General features: G+C 45.6%; 1 protein-coding gene across 1 annotated transcript in view; it reads right to left on the reverse strand.

Moving 5' to 3' along the window:
• Positions 1–1,688: 1,688 nt before the first annotated feature.
• The window catches only part of LOC139383055 (PDZ domain-containing RING finger protein 4-like), a 125,529-nt gene continuing 109,252 nt past the window's right edge, over positions 1,689–17,965 (reverse strand). The window contains exons 5-8 of the mRNA XM_071127361.1: positions 14,580–14,642; positions 6,532–6,633; positions 3,537–3,650; positions 1,689–3,278 (exon numbers count right to left, since the gene is read on the reverse strand). Coding sequence (XP_070983462.1) covers positions 1,689–3,278; positions 3,537–3,650; positions 6,532–6,633; positions 14,580–14,642 — 1,869 coding nt within the window. The remainder of the gene's footprint in view (positions 3,279–3,536; positions 3,651–6,531; positions 6,634–14,579; positions 14,643–17,965) is intronic.

Raw genomic sequence — 17,965 nt, forward strand, 5'->3', positions numbered from 1 at the left:
ACGAATTGAGTGTATGTAAACTTCTTACCCACTAAAACTTCTTACCCACTAAAAGATTAAATAAATAATTTTCTCTACTATTATTCTGGCATTTCACATTCTTAAAATAAAGTGGTCATCCTAACTGACCTAAAATAGGGAATTTTTACTAGGATTAAATGTCAGGAATTGTGAAAAACTGAGTTTAAATGTATTTGCCTAAGGTGTATGTAAACTTCTGACTTCAACTAAGTATCTTTGCCATTATAGATGAATAGGGTAACTGTTTAATTGTATTTGCTGACACCCAACCCACTGATATGTTGTCACTAGTAGAGTAGCTATCTAACTATAAAAACCATGCCCTTCTGCAAACACACCTTCTCCAATGTTGGTTACAAGGCGGCACTTATTTAAATTAGGTAATAGAATATAATGTTACCATTGGTGTATTAAAATGAGAGAGTTAGAGTGATGTCACCCTATCCCCTTAATAATCCCACCTCCTGAATCCAAGTTTTTGACATGGGGGGGGGGACCAGTGACTCTATGATCAAACTTTATCAATGTAGAAGAACCTTGATCTAGTTTCATCCAAATATTATCCAATTTCATGAAAGCCATTATTTTGACTGTTCATGACCTTTAAAGGGAAACTTCAGATTTTGGCAGAGGCACTTTATCTACTTCCCCAGAGTCAGATGAACTTGTGAATACATTTTTTATGTCTCTGCGTGCAGTTTGAAGGAAGTTGTAAATAGCGCAATGACTAAGTCTATGGGAATCTTTTACTTTTCATTTTTATAGTTAACCAGGCAAGTCAGTTAAGAACAAATTCTTATTTACAATGACGGCCTACCCCGGCCAAACCCTAAAACCGGATGACTCTGGGCCAATTGTTCTCCGGCCTATGGGACTCCCTATCATGGCCAGATGTCATACAGCCTGGAATCGAACCAGGGTATGTAGTGATGCCTCTAGCACTGAGATGCAGTGCCTTAGACCGCTGCGCCACTCGGGAGCCCAAACTGCTAGTATGCTAGCTGATACCCATAGACTTCCAGTCATTGCGCTAACGCTAGTTAGCATTGGCTCGGAAACCTACCTCTAACTTCCTTCATACCAAAATCCCGAAGTGTCCCTTTAAAGGACAAATCAAATGGCTGGTTTATCAAATCTAGACCTGCAAGAAGTAGGATTTCTGTACTGTACATTCAGTTGAACGCCTCTCCCCCTGAGGGAGTACATACAAATATTCTGACCTGTGTGGGTTGGAATCACTGCATAACAGAACAGAAATATGAAAATAATTGAACACTATGCAGGTAATTACATTTACAGGATGAACTAAGAAAAATAATTGCTCAGTAATCTCATACAAAAGTGTTTCTGGAACAGAGAGAAATAATGAAAAACAGATTTTTTTAATGCCATGGAAACCATTGGTTAAAATTCTTTAGAAAATGCTATTTTTCGGGTAACAAAGTTGTGAAAAATATTCCTATCGCCCTCATAAAAACGCCACATTGAACGAGGCAAGTATATAATACCACATGGGGTACTGTAGATCAGTGTTTCTCAAATTCCAGTCCGGAGACCAGCACCGGTCCCTGGGATGTTGCTCACCGGGGTAGGGACATAGCTTGCTGGTTCCTGGTATCAATACGGTTGAGAAACACTGCTATAGAATGTTATGTGTTAGTTGTATATTATACAGTGGTGACCGACAGGAAGGCCTTATGTACTTTGGCCCTGGGGTCATCAGGGGCCTTGGCCCCGTGAGTCATCAGTTCCTGAATGGTCATCCAGTTGTCCAGGATCTTCTTGTTGCGCTTCTTCATCATCTTCCTGTGGCTCAGTTCGATGATGCTGACCTCCTTGCGTCCTTCGTTGCTGCTCTGAGGACTCTCCCTCAGGCTCTCCAGTCGGCTGCGCTGCATGAATTCTCGTCTCCTCCGCTGTTCTTTAGCCCTGACCAGATGCTGCTTCCTCTCCTCTTTACTCCAGTACCGCCCCATCTTCATCTCGGACATAGCGTCGTCGTCCGTGGTCATCCCTCCGCTACGCTCCTCTTTGATCTTCAGGGCGCGTTCCCGCAGGATCTTGTCCCTGATTGGTCTCTTGGTGATGTAGCGCGTGCCGTCCGAACGGATCTTCACCTTCCATTCCATCTTAGGCTCGATGGCGGGGCTCAGCTGGGGCTCCTTGACCCCACTGAGCAGGCTCAGCTGGCTCTGGGCGTACTCCGCAGCCGAGCGCTGCTGAATCAGCTGCATGTAGCTCTGGTAGTGGCGAGCGTGGGCCGGGATGTTGCCGTTGGGCTGGCGGTGCTGGGAGTCATGGGACGGGGATAGGTAAGGGATCTGGGAGGCCCTGGGAGGAGGCTGAGGCTTCACCTTCCAGTTCCCCAACCCACTCCTTTCGTTGTCTGCAGGGGCCACCTTGTCCGACTCGGAGGGGTAAAGGCTGTGGTCTGGGTTGCTGGCCTTGCCTGGGATGGGGGCCCAGTGGAGAGGCCGGTGTTTGGGGCTGGGGCTGGCTATAGTGTGGAGGCTGGCCATGCTGCTGCGGAGGTTCCTCTGGTTGGTGATGGTCACCATCCTCCTCTGAAGGGAGTGCTCAGGAGAGCGGTCCATTGCCAGCGGCGTGCTGCGAGAGCTCTCTGCAGTGTTGTAGGCACTCGAGCTGTCCTTGTCTGACTTCTCCGGCTTCTCCGGACACTCGTTGATGTCCACCAGCTTGCTTCTTCTAGGTGAGTCATTGCACTCCAGGTGGGAGCTTTGGTCCTTAGGTGTGGGGCAGACAATTTGGGGAAACACTTGCTGCCCCTGGTTCCACTGGGACCCCACCGGCCCCTTGCCGAGCTTGTGTGCCTGCATGATGTTCTGGCACTCTAGCTCGATGCTACGGAGCTCGTCATTGAGCATGCGGAGCTCACGCTGCACGCCACCGGCTGGCTCTCCCAGCCTACACTCTATAGTGCTGCGTCTGCTATAGATCAGGTCATACTCGCCGCTGTTACGGATCTGACACTTCAGCTCCAGGAGCTGCTGGAACCGATCTCCATCCTCTGCAACATCCTCCTCTTCCCCCTCCTCCTCCTCTTCCTCTTCTTCTTCGTCCAGACGCGTGGGACAGTCCTGTCTGTCCCTCAGACACTGGGAGAGTCTCCGTTGGATGTGGGATAGGAGGGCGTTGTGGTCGGGGGCGTCGATGCTGTTCCTTAACGACATCCCCAGCCCACTGTCCTGAGTTCTGGAGGAACAGGTGGCAGTGATGTCATCCTCTTCTCCTTTGGTCTGTAATAAAGAAAAAATGATATAATTAGTACTGAAATTAGCCCCAATGTAAAGAAATAGGTACAATTCTTGAATAAGATTCATAACTATACTGAACAAAAATATAAACACAACATGCAACCTTTGGGTAGCCATGCCACGACAATCAGAATGAGTTTTTCCCCACAAAGGGCTTTAGTATTATTACAACACTCTCCCTAGTGTAGTTTCTGAAATTTCGAACGTCTTTGGCCTGTCCCTGCGGCAGTATGGTCTCACCTTCTCCTGAAGTGCCTCTAGCTCCATCTCTTCTCTCTGTTGCTCTTCCAACATTTCCATCTTCAGTTGCTCCAGGAATTCACTGTGTTCATCATCCAACCATGCTTCCTCCAGCTATAGATAGATAGATAGATAGATAGATAGATAGATAGATAGATAGATAGATAGATAGATAGATAGATAGATAGATGGAGAGAGCGAGAGAGACAGAGAGACAGAGAGAGACAGAGAGAGAGAGAGAGAGAGACAGAGAGAGAACCATTTAAACCAGAACATGAGAAACCCTTACACCATTTAGCTGGCCATTCAAGAGCCACAACAAGACATTAATATGTTGCTTTATGAAGCTGTTGATAGAGTCAATACATACACAGAGTGGTCAGGCTTTCATGACCTTCATACATGGTCTATCAACAGTTTCATAAAGCCAGAAATTCATGAGGTGTGTTTTGTTGTGGTTCTTGAGTGCCCAGCTTGTTATGGCTCTTGAATGGCCAGCTGGTTGTTACTCTTGATTGGCCAGCTGGTTGTTACTCTTGATTGGCCAGCTGGTTGTTACTCTTGATTGGCCAGCTGGTTGTTACTCTTGATTGGCCAGATGGTTGTTACTCTTGATTGGCCAGCTTGTTGTGGCCTCAGTGTCCGTCATGATCTCTTTGTCTGCCTGTGTCAAACTAAACGTTGAAGCCAGGACTTTAGACTGTGAGAGACTTATTTAATTACCAAAAGGTGAAGGAAGAGATTCCATTTTGGCTCATGGCTCATCCGCTGTTCAGATGGTTAAGCGTTGCACCTGTACTACCATTACTGCACTTCAATTCCACCTTATAAATGTTGGATTTCCTTCTCATTGAACTTCTCAAAGAATTGACATACAGGACTTCGCTGCTGTCGCTTACCTTTCTCTGACATTTTTACACGACGATGGCATAGTGGTGGAGACTCCAAAATAATTGATTCCTCGACTCCTTGCACGTCGACTTCCGATGTCAACTCCCATATCTGAGTGTCAAGATTCAATTCCGCTAGAAATCGACTCCGAAGATTCAGTATTTTTGGAATGGAGGAGAGCATTTCATAGCAAGCTAGCGTGGGACAGAGAGCGAGGGTAGGGGCACAGTATAGGTAGGTTGGCCATCAGGCACTAGGCATATCTATCGGCAATCAAAAGCTGTATCTCGCAATGGGCTGTATATCTTGCAACTTCAGTAAAGCAGTAAACCAATGAATAGGCTAGGACAGTGGTCACCAGCCAGTCGATCACGAGGGTATTCCTAGTCGATTACCACAGATGTATGTAAAAAACCCAAAGGTAAAGACTTGCGTTCTTATTTTGTTTTTCCTTTCGCCTTGTTGGCTGTAGGTGCACTTGATTCAGCAGGCCTAGCGCAGGGAAGGCAAAGTGTTTTGAACCATTTCATGTGTCTGAAGGTAGAACTCTTCCTACCCGGTAGGCCCAGAGAGCAAATCAAGTGCACCTATTGGCCTACCACTGGCCAATCAGATAGCTCACATCATAAAAAAACATGACTAGAGAGACTCAATGAATACAGTGGAGGGAGGGAGGGAGGGAGGGAGGGAGGGAGGGAGGGAGGGAGGGAGGGAGGGAGGGAGAGAGAGAGAGAGACGGTGAGTCTGGTGACAGGCAGCCTCACCTCTGCTCCCTCCCCTCAGACTGACCATCAGATGCAGGCCATCAGTCCAGTAAAATTAAAAAAGGTAATTATTATGCTCTCTCTGCTGTGCCTCACAAGTAATACAACACATATATTACCAGTGTGATCATATACCTACCATTGTTAAATATAATTTCAAAATGGTCTGAGAAGAACAACAATGACAGGACAATTCAAGCATAGCCAATATGCAATGATAATGTATTGGACCTATAGCTTACTGTACAAACCACATTGCTACAGAACTGTTTTTAATTGGTTAATGTAGCACAGGCTTAGGTTTTTCAAGTCATATTTAGAAAACATCTGAGTGGTAGATCTGGACTTGCATTTCGACTCAGAAAGTGATCTCGACTGAGAAAGTGATCTCGACTCAGAAAGTGATCTCGACTCAGAAAGTGATCTCGACTCAGAAAAGGCCTGTGACCATTGGGCTAGGATTTTGAAATGTGAGTGAGATGTAACACCTTCGCTCTCACACAATCACACATCTGTGCATGTGAACGGGTTCGCTTCAAGCCGTTCACAGCGTGGTAGCCAGGGCACCAAAAACAGCGGAGGAGTTGAGCCTCTCGCTTTAAGACTCTTAGTTGTTGAGGAAACTGACCTACAGTTCACTTTCTGCATCTACGTAAAAAAAAACTAAGAAAAAAAAGAACATTAGGGACTTTTCTTAACTCCCAGTTTAATTTAAAGCGTTCACACCCCTAACACACACACACACACACACACACCATTCGCCATGGCCTTGGGCCTGAACTCACTGCTTATTAGCCTGCCATTAGTTTTTATGGCATACCGTTGGAAGTCGATGAAATAAAACACGATGTGAGGGGGTGTCCATGGTCTATACAGGAGCATGTAACAGCCCTGCAGTGTTTCATCTAAGAAACACAAGTGGTATATTTATGTTTTGGCTGTTGTGTATAACTCAGGATGTCATGAATAAAAATAACTCTACTGACTGATCTATTGGTCCTATGGACCTACAGTATAGACCTATCTGTGTTTATCGTACAGGTGTATTAAAGGGATATTGGTCCTATGGACCTACAGTATAGACCTATCTGTGTTTACCGTACGGGTGTATTAAAGGGAGAGTTTTAAACACTTTTACTGAGGTAAGAACATTTATATTGGGGTAAAACTGGTTGTAAACTCACCTGTATTTCTGGTCTGGTGACCAGTAGCACAATGTTCCTACTGTACTGTACTGTACTGTACTGTACTGTTCTGTTCTGTTCTGTTCTGTTCTGTTCTGTTCTGTTCTGTTCATTCCGTCCGTCCGTCCGTCCGTCTGTGTGTGTGTGTGAGCTCACCTGTATCTCGGGCCTGGCAACCAGCAGTACGAATTTCCTAGTATCTTCACTAGAGAGCACCGCTACAGCCTCCTTTCTGTCCTGCACATCCTGACCATTGATCTGGGGAAAACACAACACACGCTGTTATTCACACAGACACACACACTAAGGGAACACCGTAGAAAGAGCCAGCCAAGTTGGCATAAAGCAAAAGGTACTGTACAATAAGACAGTCCTTCCTGTGCATCTGCAGTCTGTGTCTACTCTGCATTCCATAGCAGGCCAGCCAGCCAGGCAGGCAGGACCAAGCTTTGATTGATTATGAATGGAACAGTAGTCCATGGACCGACCGTTTGCACTAGAGCGGCCCTGCTCCTGAAAGCATCCGGCATCCGGAAGCAACACACATTTATACATCCAGACGCCCCACACAATTAACTGGGCTGTGACGGGGGGGTCCGCTTTCTTCTGCCCAGAGTAATGGCCCTGTCAGCGGGGTATAATAGTGGAGGGAAGGGGTGGTGGCCTGGATCACAACCACTAACCCAAACCCCTCGCTTTGCCTCGCAGCTCAAACCAGTCACACAACACATGTACTGCACTGCACAGAAGACACACAGACAACACATGTACTGCACTGCACAGAAGACACACAGACAACACACAGAAAATTTGGGAAGCAGCAAGCGGCGGCCGTATGTCTCACCAAACAGTGCTTACCCTTCCTCCATCCTCTTCCTATAATTACAGCACTGTGTACCCACCTCTCTCTCTCTCTGTCTCACTGTCTGTCTGTCTGTCTGTCTCTCTCCCCTCTCCCACTCAATAACCCCTATTCAGTAACACTGTGTACCCACCTCTCTCTCTCTGTCTCACTCCCCTCTCCCACTCAATAACCCCTATTCAGTAACACTGTGTACCCACCTCTCTCTCTCTGTCTCACTCCCCTCTCCCACTCAATAACCCCTATTCAGTAACACTGTGTACTCACCTCTCTCTCTCTGTCTCACTCCCCTATCCCACTCAATAACCCCTATTCAGTAACACTGTGTACCCACCTCTCTCTCTCTGTCTCACTCCCCTCTCCCACTCAATAACCCCTATTCAGTAACACTGTGTACCCACCTCTCTCTCTCTGTCTCACTCCCCTCTCCCACTCAATAACCCCTATTCAGTAACACTGTGTACCCACCTCTCTCTCTCTGTCTCACTCCCCTCTCCCACTCAATAACCCCTATTCAGTAACACTGTGTACCCACCTCTCTCTCTCTGTCTCACTCCCCTCTCCCACTCAATAACCCCTATTCAGTAACACTGTGTACTCACCTCTCTCTCTCTCTGTCTCACTCCCCTCTCCCACTCAATAACCCCTATTCAGTAACACTGTGTACCCACCTCTCTCTCGTTGTCTGTCTTGCTGTCTGTCTGTCTGTCTCTCTCTCTGTCTCTCTCTATCTCTCTCTGTCTCACTCCCCTATCCCACTCAATAACCCCTATTCAGTAACACATCACTCTGTTGTTCAGAGAACACACTAACTGAAAACAGACCACTCTCTGAAAAACATTATTGTCTACCTCTGTCCTTAACTCCAAAAGCATTTCTCCTCTCTCTATAGCATTCTCACTCACTTTACTGTAGCACGCTTCTGCCCCCCAAAACCATTACTGTTCTGTCTAAAGCACACTGTTTTACCTACTTCCCATTACCACAACTCTCTCTATAAAGAGCTGTCTATCCAAATATATAATAATCCCTCCAAATATATGACCTAATTCTATTCCTACCTCCCAAAACACCAACCTCAGTAGGATCCTGAATTCTGTATATTACACCAGTCCACTGGAAGACTCTCCTAGGAGGGTACTAGTAGCCTCCAGGTAGGCTGGACAATAGAACGAGTCAAAATTCACCCAAGGCTGAAAAATGGCAAAAGAACATTGGCTAAGTTGGAACACTAGCGCGAGCCCATACATAATGAAAGGAATCGAACGTTCGCAGAGCCTCTTCTGACTGGAGTGATGCTCAGAATTCAATTTAGCCTAAATGGCACAAAAATATGTATCCCTTTTTATTTTACCACTACAATCTGTTCTTAGGACGAAACTGAAAAATACCAACTTGTGTAGAAAGTAAACATCCACACCTCGATGGTGCCAAGTGTGCTTATGTCTGCGTAATGAGGAAGTAGGAAAAAAAGGAAAACTTTTACTATTTTGTCTAGTGATCAATGACAGCAGAGTATGCTGCCCAATCTTATGTAATTAGAAAGAGGAGATTATCCTGATTAAAATGGTGTCTGACTTGAAAAGAATCGAAATATATAAATTGCGAGATATTTGGCGAAATAGACAGACAAACCTATATTTCCCCTATAGGATTTTTTGTTGGTGGGCTGGTCTCATGGCCAGCAATAGTGAAGCAGGCATTGTGACATAGAACAATGGGCTGGGAAGAGAACGTTCGGAAGGCGAGTTGGTGTCACGGTGCTCAATAGAACTAATAGGAGCTGGCAGGGTGAAAAATGCCCCAACTTCAAAACTATGGCAAACAGCTAGGACATATGGTCATATTGTCCCAAGATGGCGTGCAGGACGTGTTGTCGTGTCGTGTCCCTTGTATATATTGTTTGTTTTCGTTTTTTTTCTTCGCATATCTTTTAAAACATTTTGCTGAACATCAACTTCGTCTAAATACTCTCCTGCAACCCGCCTCACCCAACGTAGCTATTTTTCCTAAAGTATTTATATTTACTTCGGATTTACTTCGGATCTGGAACCCCTCAACTGAAGCTAGCCAACTAACTACCAGCTATTCAGTCAGCAAAACATTGCTAGCGGTCTTCAGCTAACCGGTCATCAGCTAACCTTTAGCTCGGAAAGCTCTCGCCAGTTCGAACAACGCGACTCTAACCAGAGCATAACGGACCTATTTTTTTATTTTTATTTATCATCCCCGGATTCCCACCGCAAACGGAACATTTTGTGCTCCTGGACTACAATATCCGGACCCACGACCGGTCCATCGATGTCACCGCATGAAGAGGAATAAACAGACTCACCCCATCGCGACGTCCCCCAAAGGCTAACTCTCTAGCCCTTGCTATCTCCTTGCTTGCAAATTCGGCCTGCTAACTGCTAGCTTGTTTAGCCCGGTCCGCTAACTGCTACCGTGTTTAGCACCTACTAACTGTTAGCTTGTTAGCACAGGCCTGCTAACCGTCTGAATCGCCGCGTCCCAAACACTCACTGAACCCATATTTACTTTCTATCCCTTTTCGATTTTAATTTGTTTATACCTTCCGGTAACCTGCCTCACCCAATGTGATACGGAACCGCTATTATCTTTACATTTTTAGAACACACTCAAGAACCTCCAGAAGCTAACCAGCTAACTGCCTACAAGCTATTTAGTCATTGTTAGTTTTCTAACCTGGATAACACTCGCCAGTCCAGCTTCCCTGCCCCATCCACCGCTGCCCCTTGGACACTGATCACTTGGCTACATAGCTGATGCATGCTGGACTGTCCATTAATCACGGTAATCCATTCTGCTTGTTTATGTTTTATCTGTCGGCCCCAGCCGCACTCAGGCTCTGTGTGTAGTTAATCCGAGCCCCCCTCTGCCTAATCAATCGCCATTCTACCTGCTGTTGTTGTGCTAGCTGATTAGCTGTTGTTGTCTCACCTACTGTTTTAGCTAGCTCTCCCAATTCAACACCTGTGATTACTGTATGCCTCGCTGTATGTCTCTCTCAAATGTCAATATGCCTTGTATACTGTTGTGCAGGTTAGTTATCATTGTTTTGGTTTACAATGGAGCCCCTAGTTCCACTCTTTATACCCCTGATACCTCCTTTGTCCCACCCCCCACACATGCGGTGACCTCACCCATTACAACCAGCATGTCCAGAGATACAACCTCTCTCATCATCACCCAGTGCCTGGGCTTACCTCCGCTGTACCCGCACCCCACCATACCCCTGTTTGCGCATTATGCCCTGAATATATTCTACCATGCCCAGAAACCTGCTCCTCTTATTCTCTGTCCCCAACGCCCTAGGCGACCAGTTTTGATAGCCTTCAGCCGCACCCTCATACTACTCCTTCTCTGTTCCGCGGGTGATGTGGAGGTAAACCCAGGCCCTGCATGTCCCCAGGCACCCTCATTTGTTGACTTCTGTGATCGAAAAAGCCTTGGTTTCATGCATGTCAACATCAGAAGCCTCCTCCCTAAGTTTGTCTTACTCACTGCTCTAGCACACTCTGCTAACCCTGATGTCCTTGCTGTGTCTGAATCCTGGCTCAGGAAGGCCACCAAAAATTCTGAGATTTCCATACCCAACTATAACATCTTCCGTCAAGATAGAACTGCCAAAGGGGGAGGAGTTGCAGTCTACTGCAGAGATAGCCTGCAAAGAACTCTCATACTTTCCAGGTCCATACCCAAACAGTTCGAACTACTAATTTTGAAAATTACTCTCTCCAGAAATAAGTCTCTCACTGTTGCCGCCTGCTACCGACCCCCCTCAGCTCCCAGCTGTGCCCTGGACACCATTTGTGAATTGATCGCCCCCCATCTAGCTTCAGAGTTTGTTCTGTTAGGTGACCTAAACTGGGATATGCTTAACACCCCGGCAGTCCTACAATCTAAGCTAGATGCCCTCAATCTCACTCAAATCATCAAGGAACCCACCAGGTACAACCCTAACTCTGTAAACAAGGGCACCCTCATAGACGTCATCCTGACCAACTGGCCGTCCAAATACACCTCCGCTGTCTTCAACCAGGATCTCAGCGATCACTGCCTCATTGCCTGTATCCGCTACGGAGCCGCAGTCAAACGACCACCCCTCATCACTGTCAAACGCTCCCTAAAACACTTCTGTGAGCAGGCCTTTCTAATCGACCTGGCCCGGGTATCCTGGAAGGACATTGACCTCATCCCGTCAGTTGAGGATGCCTGGTCTTTCTTTAAAAGTAACTTCCTCACCATTTTAGATAAGCATGCTTCGTTCAAAAAATGCAGAACTAAGAACAGATATAGCCCCTGGTTTACTCCAGACCTGACTGCCCTCGACCAGCACAAAAACATCCTGTGGCGGACTGCAATAACATCGAATAGTCCCCGCGATATGCAACTGTTCAGGGAAGTCAGGAACCAATACACACAGTCAGTCAGGAAAGCTAAAGCCAACTTCTTCAGGCTGAAGTTTGCATCCTGTAGCTCCAACTCCAAAAAGTTCTGGGACACTGTGAAGTCCATGGAGAACAAGAGCACCTCCTCCCAGCTGCCCACTGCACTGAGGCTAGGTAACACGGTCACCACCGATAAATCCATGATTATCGAAAACTTCAACAAGCATTTCTCAACGGCTGGCCATGCCTTCCGCCTGGCTACTCCAACCTCGGCCAACAGCCCCCCCCCCCCCCCGCAGCTACTCGCCCAAGCCTCTCCAGGTTCTCCTTTACCCAAATCCAGATAGCAGATGTTCTGAAAGAGCTGCAAAACCTGGACCCGTACAAATCAGCTGGGCTTGACAATCTGGACCCTCTATTCCTGAAACTATCCGCCGCCGTTGTCGCAACCCCTATTACCAGCCTGTTCAACCTCTCTTTCATATCGTCTGAGATCCCCAAGGATTGGAAAGCTGCCGCAGTCATCCCCCTCTTCAAAGGGGGCGACACCCTGGACCCAAACTGCTACAGACCTATATCCATCCTGCCCTGCCTATCTAAGGTCTTCGAAAGCCAAGTCAACAAACAGGTCACTGACCATCTCGAATCCCACCGTACCTTCTCCGCTGTGCAATCTGGTTTCCGAGCCGGTCACGGGTGTACCTCAGCCACGCTCAAGGTACTAAACGATATCATAACCGCCATCGATAAAAGACAGTACTGTGCAGCCGTCTTCATAGACCTTGCCAAGGCTTTTGACTCTGTCAATCACCGTATTCTTATCGGCAGACTCAGTAGCCTCGGTTTCTCGGATGACTGCCTTGCCTGGTTCACCAATTACTTTGCAGACAGAGTTCAGTGTGTCAAATCGGAGGGCATGCTGTCCGGTCCTCTGGCAGCCTCTATGGGGGTGCCACAGGGTTCAATTCTCGGGCCGACTCTTTTCTCTGTATATATCAATGATGTTTCTCATGCTGCGGGCGATTCCCTGATCCACCTCTACGCAGACGACACCATTCTATATACTTCCGGCCCGTCCTTGGACACTGTGCTATCTAACCTCCAAACGAGCTTTAATGCCATACAGCACTCCTTCCGTGGCCTCCAACTGCTCTTAAACGCTAGTAAAACCAAATGCATGCTTTTCAACCGTTCGCTGCCTGCACCCGCACGCCTGACCAGCATCACCACCCTGGATGGTTCCGACCTTGAATATGTGGACATCTATAAGTACCTAGGTGTCTGGCTAGACTCTAAACTCTCCTTCCAGACCCATATCAAACATCTCCAATCGAAAATCAAATCAAGAGTCGGCTTTCTATTCCGCAACAAAGCCTCCTTCACTCACGCCGCCAAACTTACCCTAGTAAAACTGACTATCCTACCGATCCTCGACTTCGGCGATGTCATTTACAAAATTGCTTCCAACACTCTACTCAGCAAACTGGATGCAGTTTATCACAGTGCCATCCGTTTTGTCACTAAAGCACCTTATACCACCCACCACTGCGACTTGTATGCTCTAGTCGGCTGGCCCTCGCTACATATTCGTCGCCAGACCCACTGGCTCCAGGTCATCTACAAGTCCATGCTAGGTAAAGCTCCGCCTTATCTCAGTTCACTGGTTACGATGGCAACACCCATCCGTAGCACGCGCTCCAGCAGGTGTATCTCACTGATCATCCCTAAAGCCAACACCTCATTTGGCCGCCTTTCGTTCCAGTTCTCTGCTGCCTGTGACTGGAACGAATTGCAAAAATCGCTGAAGTTGGAGACTTTCATCTCCCTCACCAACTTCAAACATCTGCTATCTGAGCAGCTAACCGATCGCTGCAGCTGTACATAGTCTATTGGTAAATAGCCCACCCATTTTCACCTACCTCATCCCCATACTGTTTTTATTTATTTATTTTTCTGCTCTTTTGCACACCAATATCTCTACCTGTACATAACCATCTGATCATATCACTCCAGTGTTAATCTGCATAATTGTAATTATTCGCCTACCTTCTCATGCCTTTTGCACACAATGTATATAGACTCCCCTTTTTTCTACTGTGTTATTGACTTGTTAATTGTTTACTCCATGTGTAACTCTGTGTTGTCTGTTCACACTGCTATGCCTTATCTTGGCCAGGTCGCAGTTGCAAATGAGAACTTGTTCTCAACTAGCCTACCTGGTTAAATAAAGGTGAAATAAAAAATAAAAAAATATAAAAAAATATTATGAAACTGGGCTCCATGGCGTATGCTTTCAACTACTTTTTATATTTTTTAAAGCATCGTTAACAATTTCATGTGTCCAGCCTACTCCAGGGTTCCCCGACCCTCCCTGGCCCAGGGATGGAGCTAAGGGTAATACGAAGGAGGGAACTCTCAGTCACCCCTAGGGGTGTGTGTGTGTACACACGCGTGCCTGACTGTGTGTGTGTACACATGCGTGCCTGAATGTGTGTGTGCGCCGGCGTGTTATCCAGAGATGGGTGGGGGATATTTCCGGACTAGGTGCATCCCTAAACTGCTCTTACAGCGCTTAGAAAGCTCAGTGGAATGCTGAGTCGGTAACTAAAACAGCCAGGGGGACATTTCCTCATCGCTAACCGTCACAGAGGGGGTGAGTTTCTCTTTTACTGTGACGCCATTAAAAATGAATGGGTTCTTGTGCTAGGAGTCAATGGCAGAGGGAGGTGAAATAAAAATAGGTTTATGACACCTCTGATGAGGGAGGAGAGAAGGCGAGAGAGAAATGAGAGAGAGCGAGAGTGATGAGAGAGAGAGAGATTATCGACCTCACTTGCTTTGGCAATGTTAACACATGTTTCCCATGCCAATAAAGCCTTTGAATTGAATTAAATTGAGAGAGAAACAAATATAATGAAATAGTTTCCTACCTGTAAAATGTGGTCTCCTTCTCTGATGCGTCCGTCCCTTGCAGCGATGCTGTTTGGCCCAACCTGTTGGGGAGAGCTTGTTAGATTCAATGCTTAGAGGGAACACAAAATGCCTTAATACAGCATCCCATTCACAAATACACATACACCTTTACAGAGAATACTAACTTATAACAGCATTAAAAGTCTTATGATATCCAAGATTCATTTAGTCCCCAATATAATTATAGAACACCTCAGTAGGTAGGTCAATCTAGTCTTATACATTACGTCCAGACAAAGGAACCTCTTTCAACACCAAATGTTGATTGGGTGAAGCCAATGCTGCCAAAGAAATACCTTCGATGTTAGAATGTGTTATAGCATCTGTCCAGCAGCCCAGGTATCAAGGCCACTTTACTTCTGCAGCAGCTAAATGAACAGAGTTATAAAACCTGTCAGGACATGTGTACGCCTGGGGATTGTTGAATAGACTATTACAATCAGGGACTACACAGTGTGTGTGTGCTCCGTTTCTTTATCAGTTGGTTTCCCTGCTGGGGTAAACTCTACCTTCCATCGACGTAACACTCCAGACACAAAGAAAATACATAGTATGTATCACAGCCTTCCCTACACAGCCCATTCATGACTCAGCCTTCCGGGGTGGCAGGGTAGCCTAGTGGTTAGAGCGTTGGACTAGTAACCGGAAGGTTGCAAGTTCAAACCCCTGAGCTAAACAGCCCATTCTGAGCTACACAGCCCACAAGGTAAATCTTTTGTTCTGCCCCTGAACAGGCCGTCATTGAAAATAAGAATTTGTTCTTAACTGACTTGCCTAGTTAAATAAAGGTAAAAATAAATAAATAAATAAATAAAACACAGTAAGTCCATAGTATGTATCACAGCCTTCCTTACACAGCCCATTCATGACTCAGCCTTCCTTACACAGCCCATTCTGAGCTACACAACCCACAAGGTAAATCTGTTGTTCTGCCCCTGAACAGGCCGTCATTGAAAATAAGAATTTGTTCTTAACTGACTTGCCTAGTTAAATAAAGGTAAAAATAAATAAATAAAACACAGTAAGTCCATAGTATGTATCACAGCCTTCCTTACACAGCCCATTCATGACTCAGCCTTCTCTACATAGCCCATTCATGACTCAGCCTTCTCTACACAGCCCATTCATGACTGAGCCTTCCTTACACAGCCCATTCATGACTCAGCCTTCTCTACACAGCCCATTCATGACTCAGCCTTCTCTACATAGCCCATTCATGCCTCTTTCTTCCCATGATTCTTCCTTCCCATGAGTCTGTGTTCTAATGATACTGAACAAAGGGGCAGGCCACTCCTTCAACTCTGCCTTCTGGAGTCATTTGTTTCACTCTGTCCAATCAGGCGAGATCTCCTGAGATAGCTGGGCCAGCCTGAGTGTTCCATTTTCATGGTGCGCCTGGTGTGTGAGTGCTCGCATGTCTGGTCAGTCACAAAGGACCGCTCATTAGAAGTGCTACTCTGAGGTCAAAGGGCTGAAGAGGGACTCTGCTCTCAGCTCTGGCAATTGCCTGACACACAGAGTGAATCTCAAAAGTATATTCCTCGATTCCTTGCGTACCTACTGACATTTTTAGAAGGAGGGTGAGGAGAGCGGATCTGAGGAATCAAGGAAAATACTTTGGAGATTCATCCACTGTCAGAACACCAGCAGTGGCTGGAGTAACACGAAACAACTTTCACACAACAGCCAATCAAATTTAAGCTGCTTCAGTGATATTGTTAGAGAATTCCAAACTCACCCATGTCATCTGCTGCTTTACATCGTGGTTTCACTAGTTGTGTTGATCCAACCACTTGGTTATTGTAACAGCATAGATATAGACTAAATGTGGCCTGTACAATTTAGCTAGCTAGCCAAAATGACATTGCAAACACCAACACAGCTAGCTAGCTAGCAACGCGGTAACAAATCTAGCAACAAATTAAACTACATAGCACAGCTCATGGTGGACAATTTCAGTTGAAACTGGTCAGGGAAAGCTTTACTTTGAAAATTGTATTTATTGACTGCCAAACCATGTACATAAACCATTACCAGTTATGATGCCAATAATGTGCATACATTTACCGTTATGCTAATGTCTCTTCTGTCAACCTTGATCACGGGTTGCACAGCACTGAGTGTGCCAGCTGTGTTGACATGATAACTGGGTCGGAATTCCGAACCTTTGAATGGATCATGTGACAAAAGTATTTGTTTTGATTGGCTGTTGCTTGCAACAATTTTTATATACAGTGGGGTGAACAAGTATTTGATACACTGCCGATTTTGAAGGTTTTCCTACTTACAAAGCATGTAGAGGTCTGTAATTTTTATCATAGGTACACTTCAACTGTGAGATACGGAATCTAAAACAAAAATCCAGAAAATCACATTGTATGATTTTTAAGTAATTAATTAGCATTTTATTGTTTCACAAAGAAATCAAGAAGCAAGTAACCAAAGACGCATGAAAGTTGCTTCTAACCCCAGCCAAACTCTTATGAAAGACTGGCTTGTTTTCGCCTGAGGGGGTTGCATAAACAAACAAATATAGAGGAAAATATAGAGGGATTGAGTGTAGTAAAAGTAACTGCAGGTTCATTAGAACGTGTTGAACCATCAATTAATGATATAATGAAACGGTTGTCAGTGTGCTGCATTGTCCCTGTCCCCATACCGGGCTCCAACCAGTGATCCTCTGCTCGCAAGACACGTGACCACCCTCCTTGACAACGTACCAACCATTTGAGCTATAGAAAAATATTTAATTCGATAGCTCCATCGGCGACATTTCAAGCTAGCTGTGGAGTGAGATTACAGTGCTTTCTTAACTCTGTTACATTAGAAAAGCAATTTCAGTTGACATTCTAGTTTTATAAAGGTCCTGATAACCAATATAGGTCCCACGTTAAATTAACAAAAATCTAATCAAATTTTATTGGTCACATACATGTGATTAGCAGATGTTATTGGTCACATACACATGATTAGCAGATGTTATTGGTCACATACACGTGATTAGCAGATGTTATTGGTCACATACACGTGATTAGCAGATGTTAATGCGAGTGTAGCGAAATGCTTGTGCTTCTAGCTCCGACAGTGCAGCAATATCTAACAAGTGATATCTAACAATTACACAACATATACCCCAAAATACACGTACATCTAAGTAGGAATGAATGAAGACTAAGGACATATATGGACGAGCGATGTCAGAGCGGAACGGACTAAGATATACAGTTGAAGTCGGAAGTTTACATACACCTTAGCCAAATACATTTAAACTTAGTTTTTCACAATTCCTGACATTTAATCCAAGTAAAAATCCCCTGTTTTAGGTCAGTTAGGATCACAATTT

The sequence above is a fragment of the Oncorhynchus clarkii genome, chromosome 2 (assembly GCF_045791955.1).
Source record: "Oncorhynchus clarkii lewisi isolate Uvic-CL-2024 chromosome 2, UVic_Ocla_1.0, whole genome shotgun sequence".
NCBI classification, from domain to species: Eukaryota; Metazoa; Chordata; class Actinopteri; order Salmoniformes; family Salmonidae; genus Oncorhynchus; species Oncorhynchus clarkii.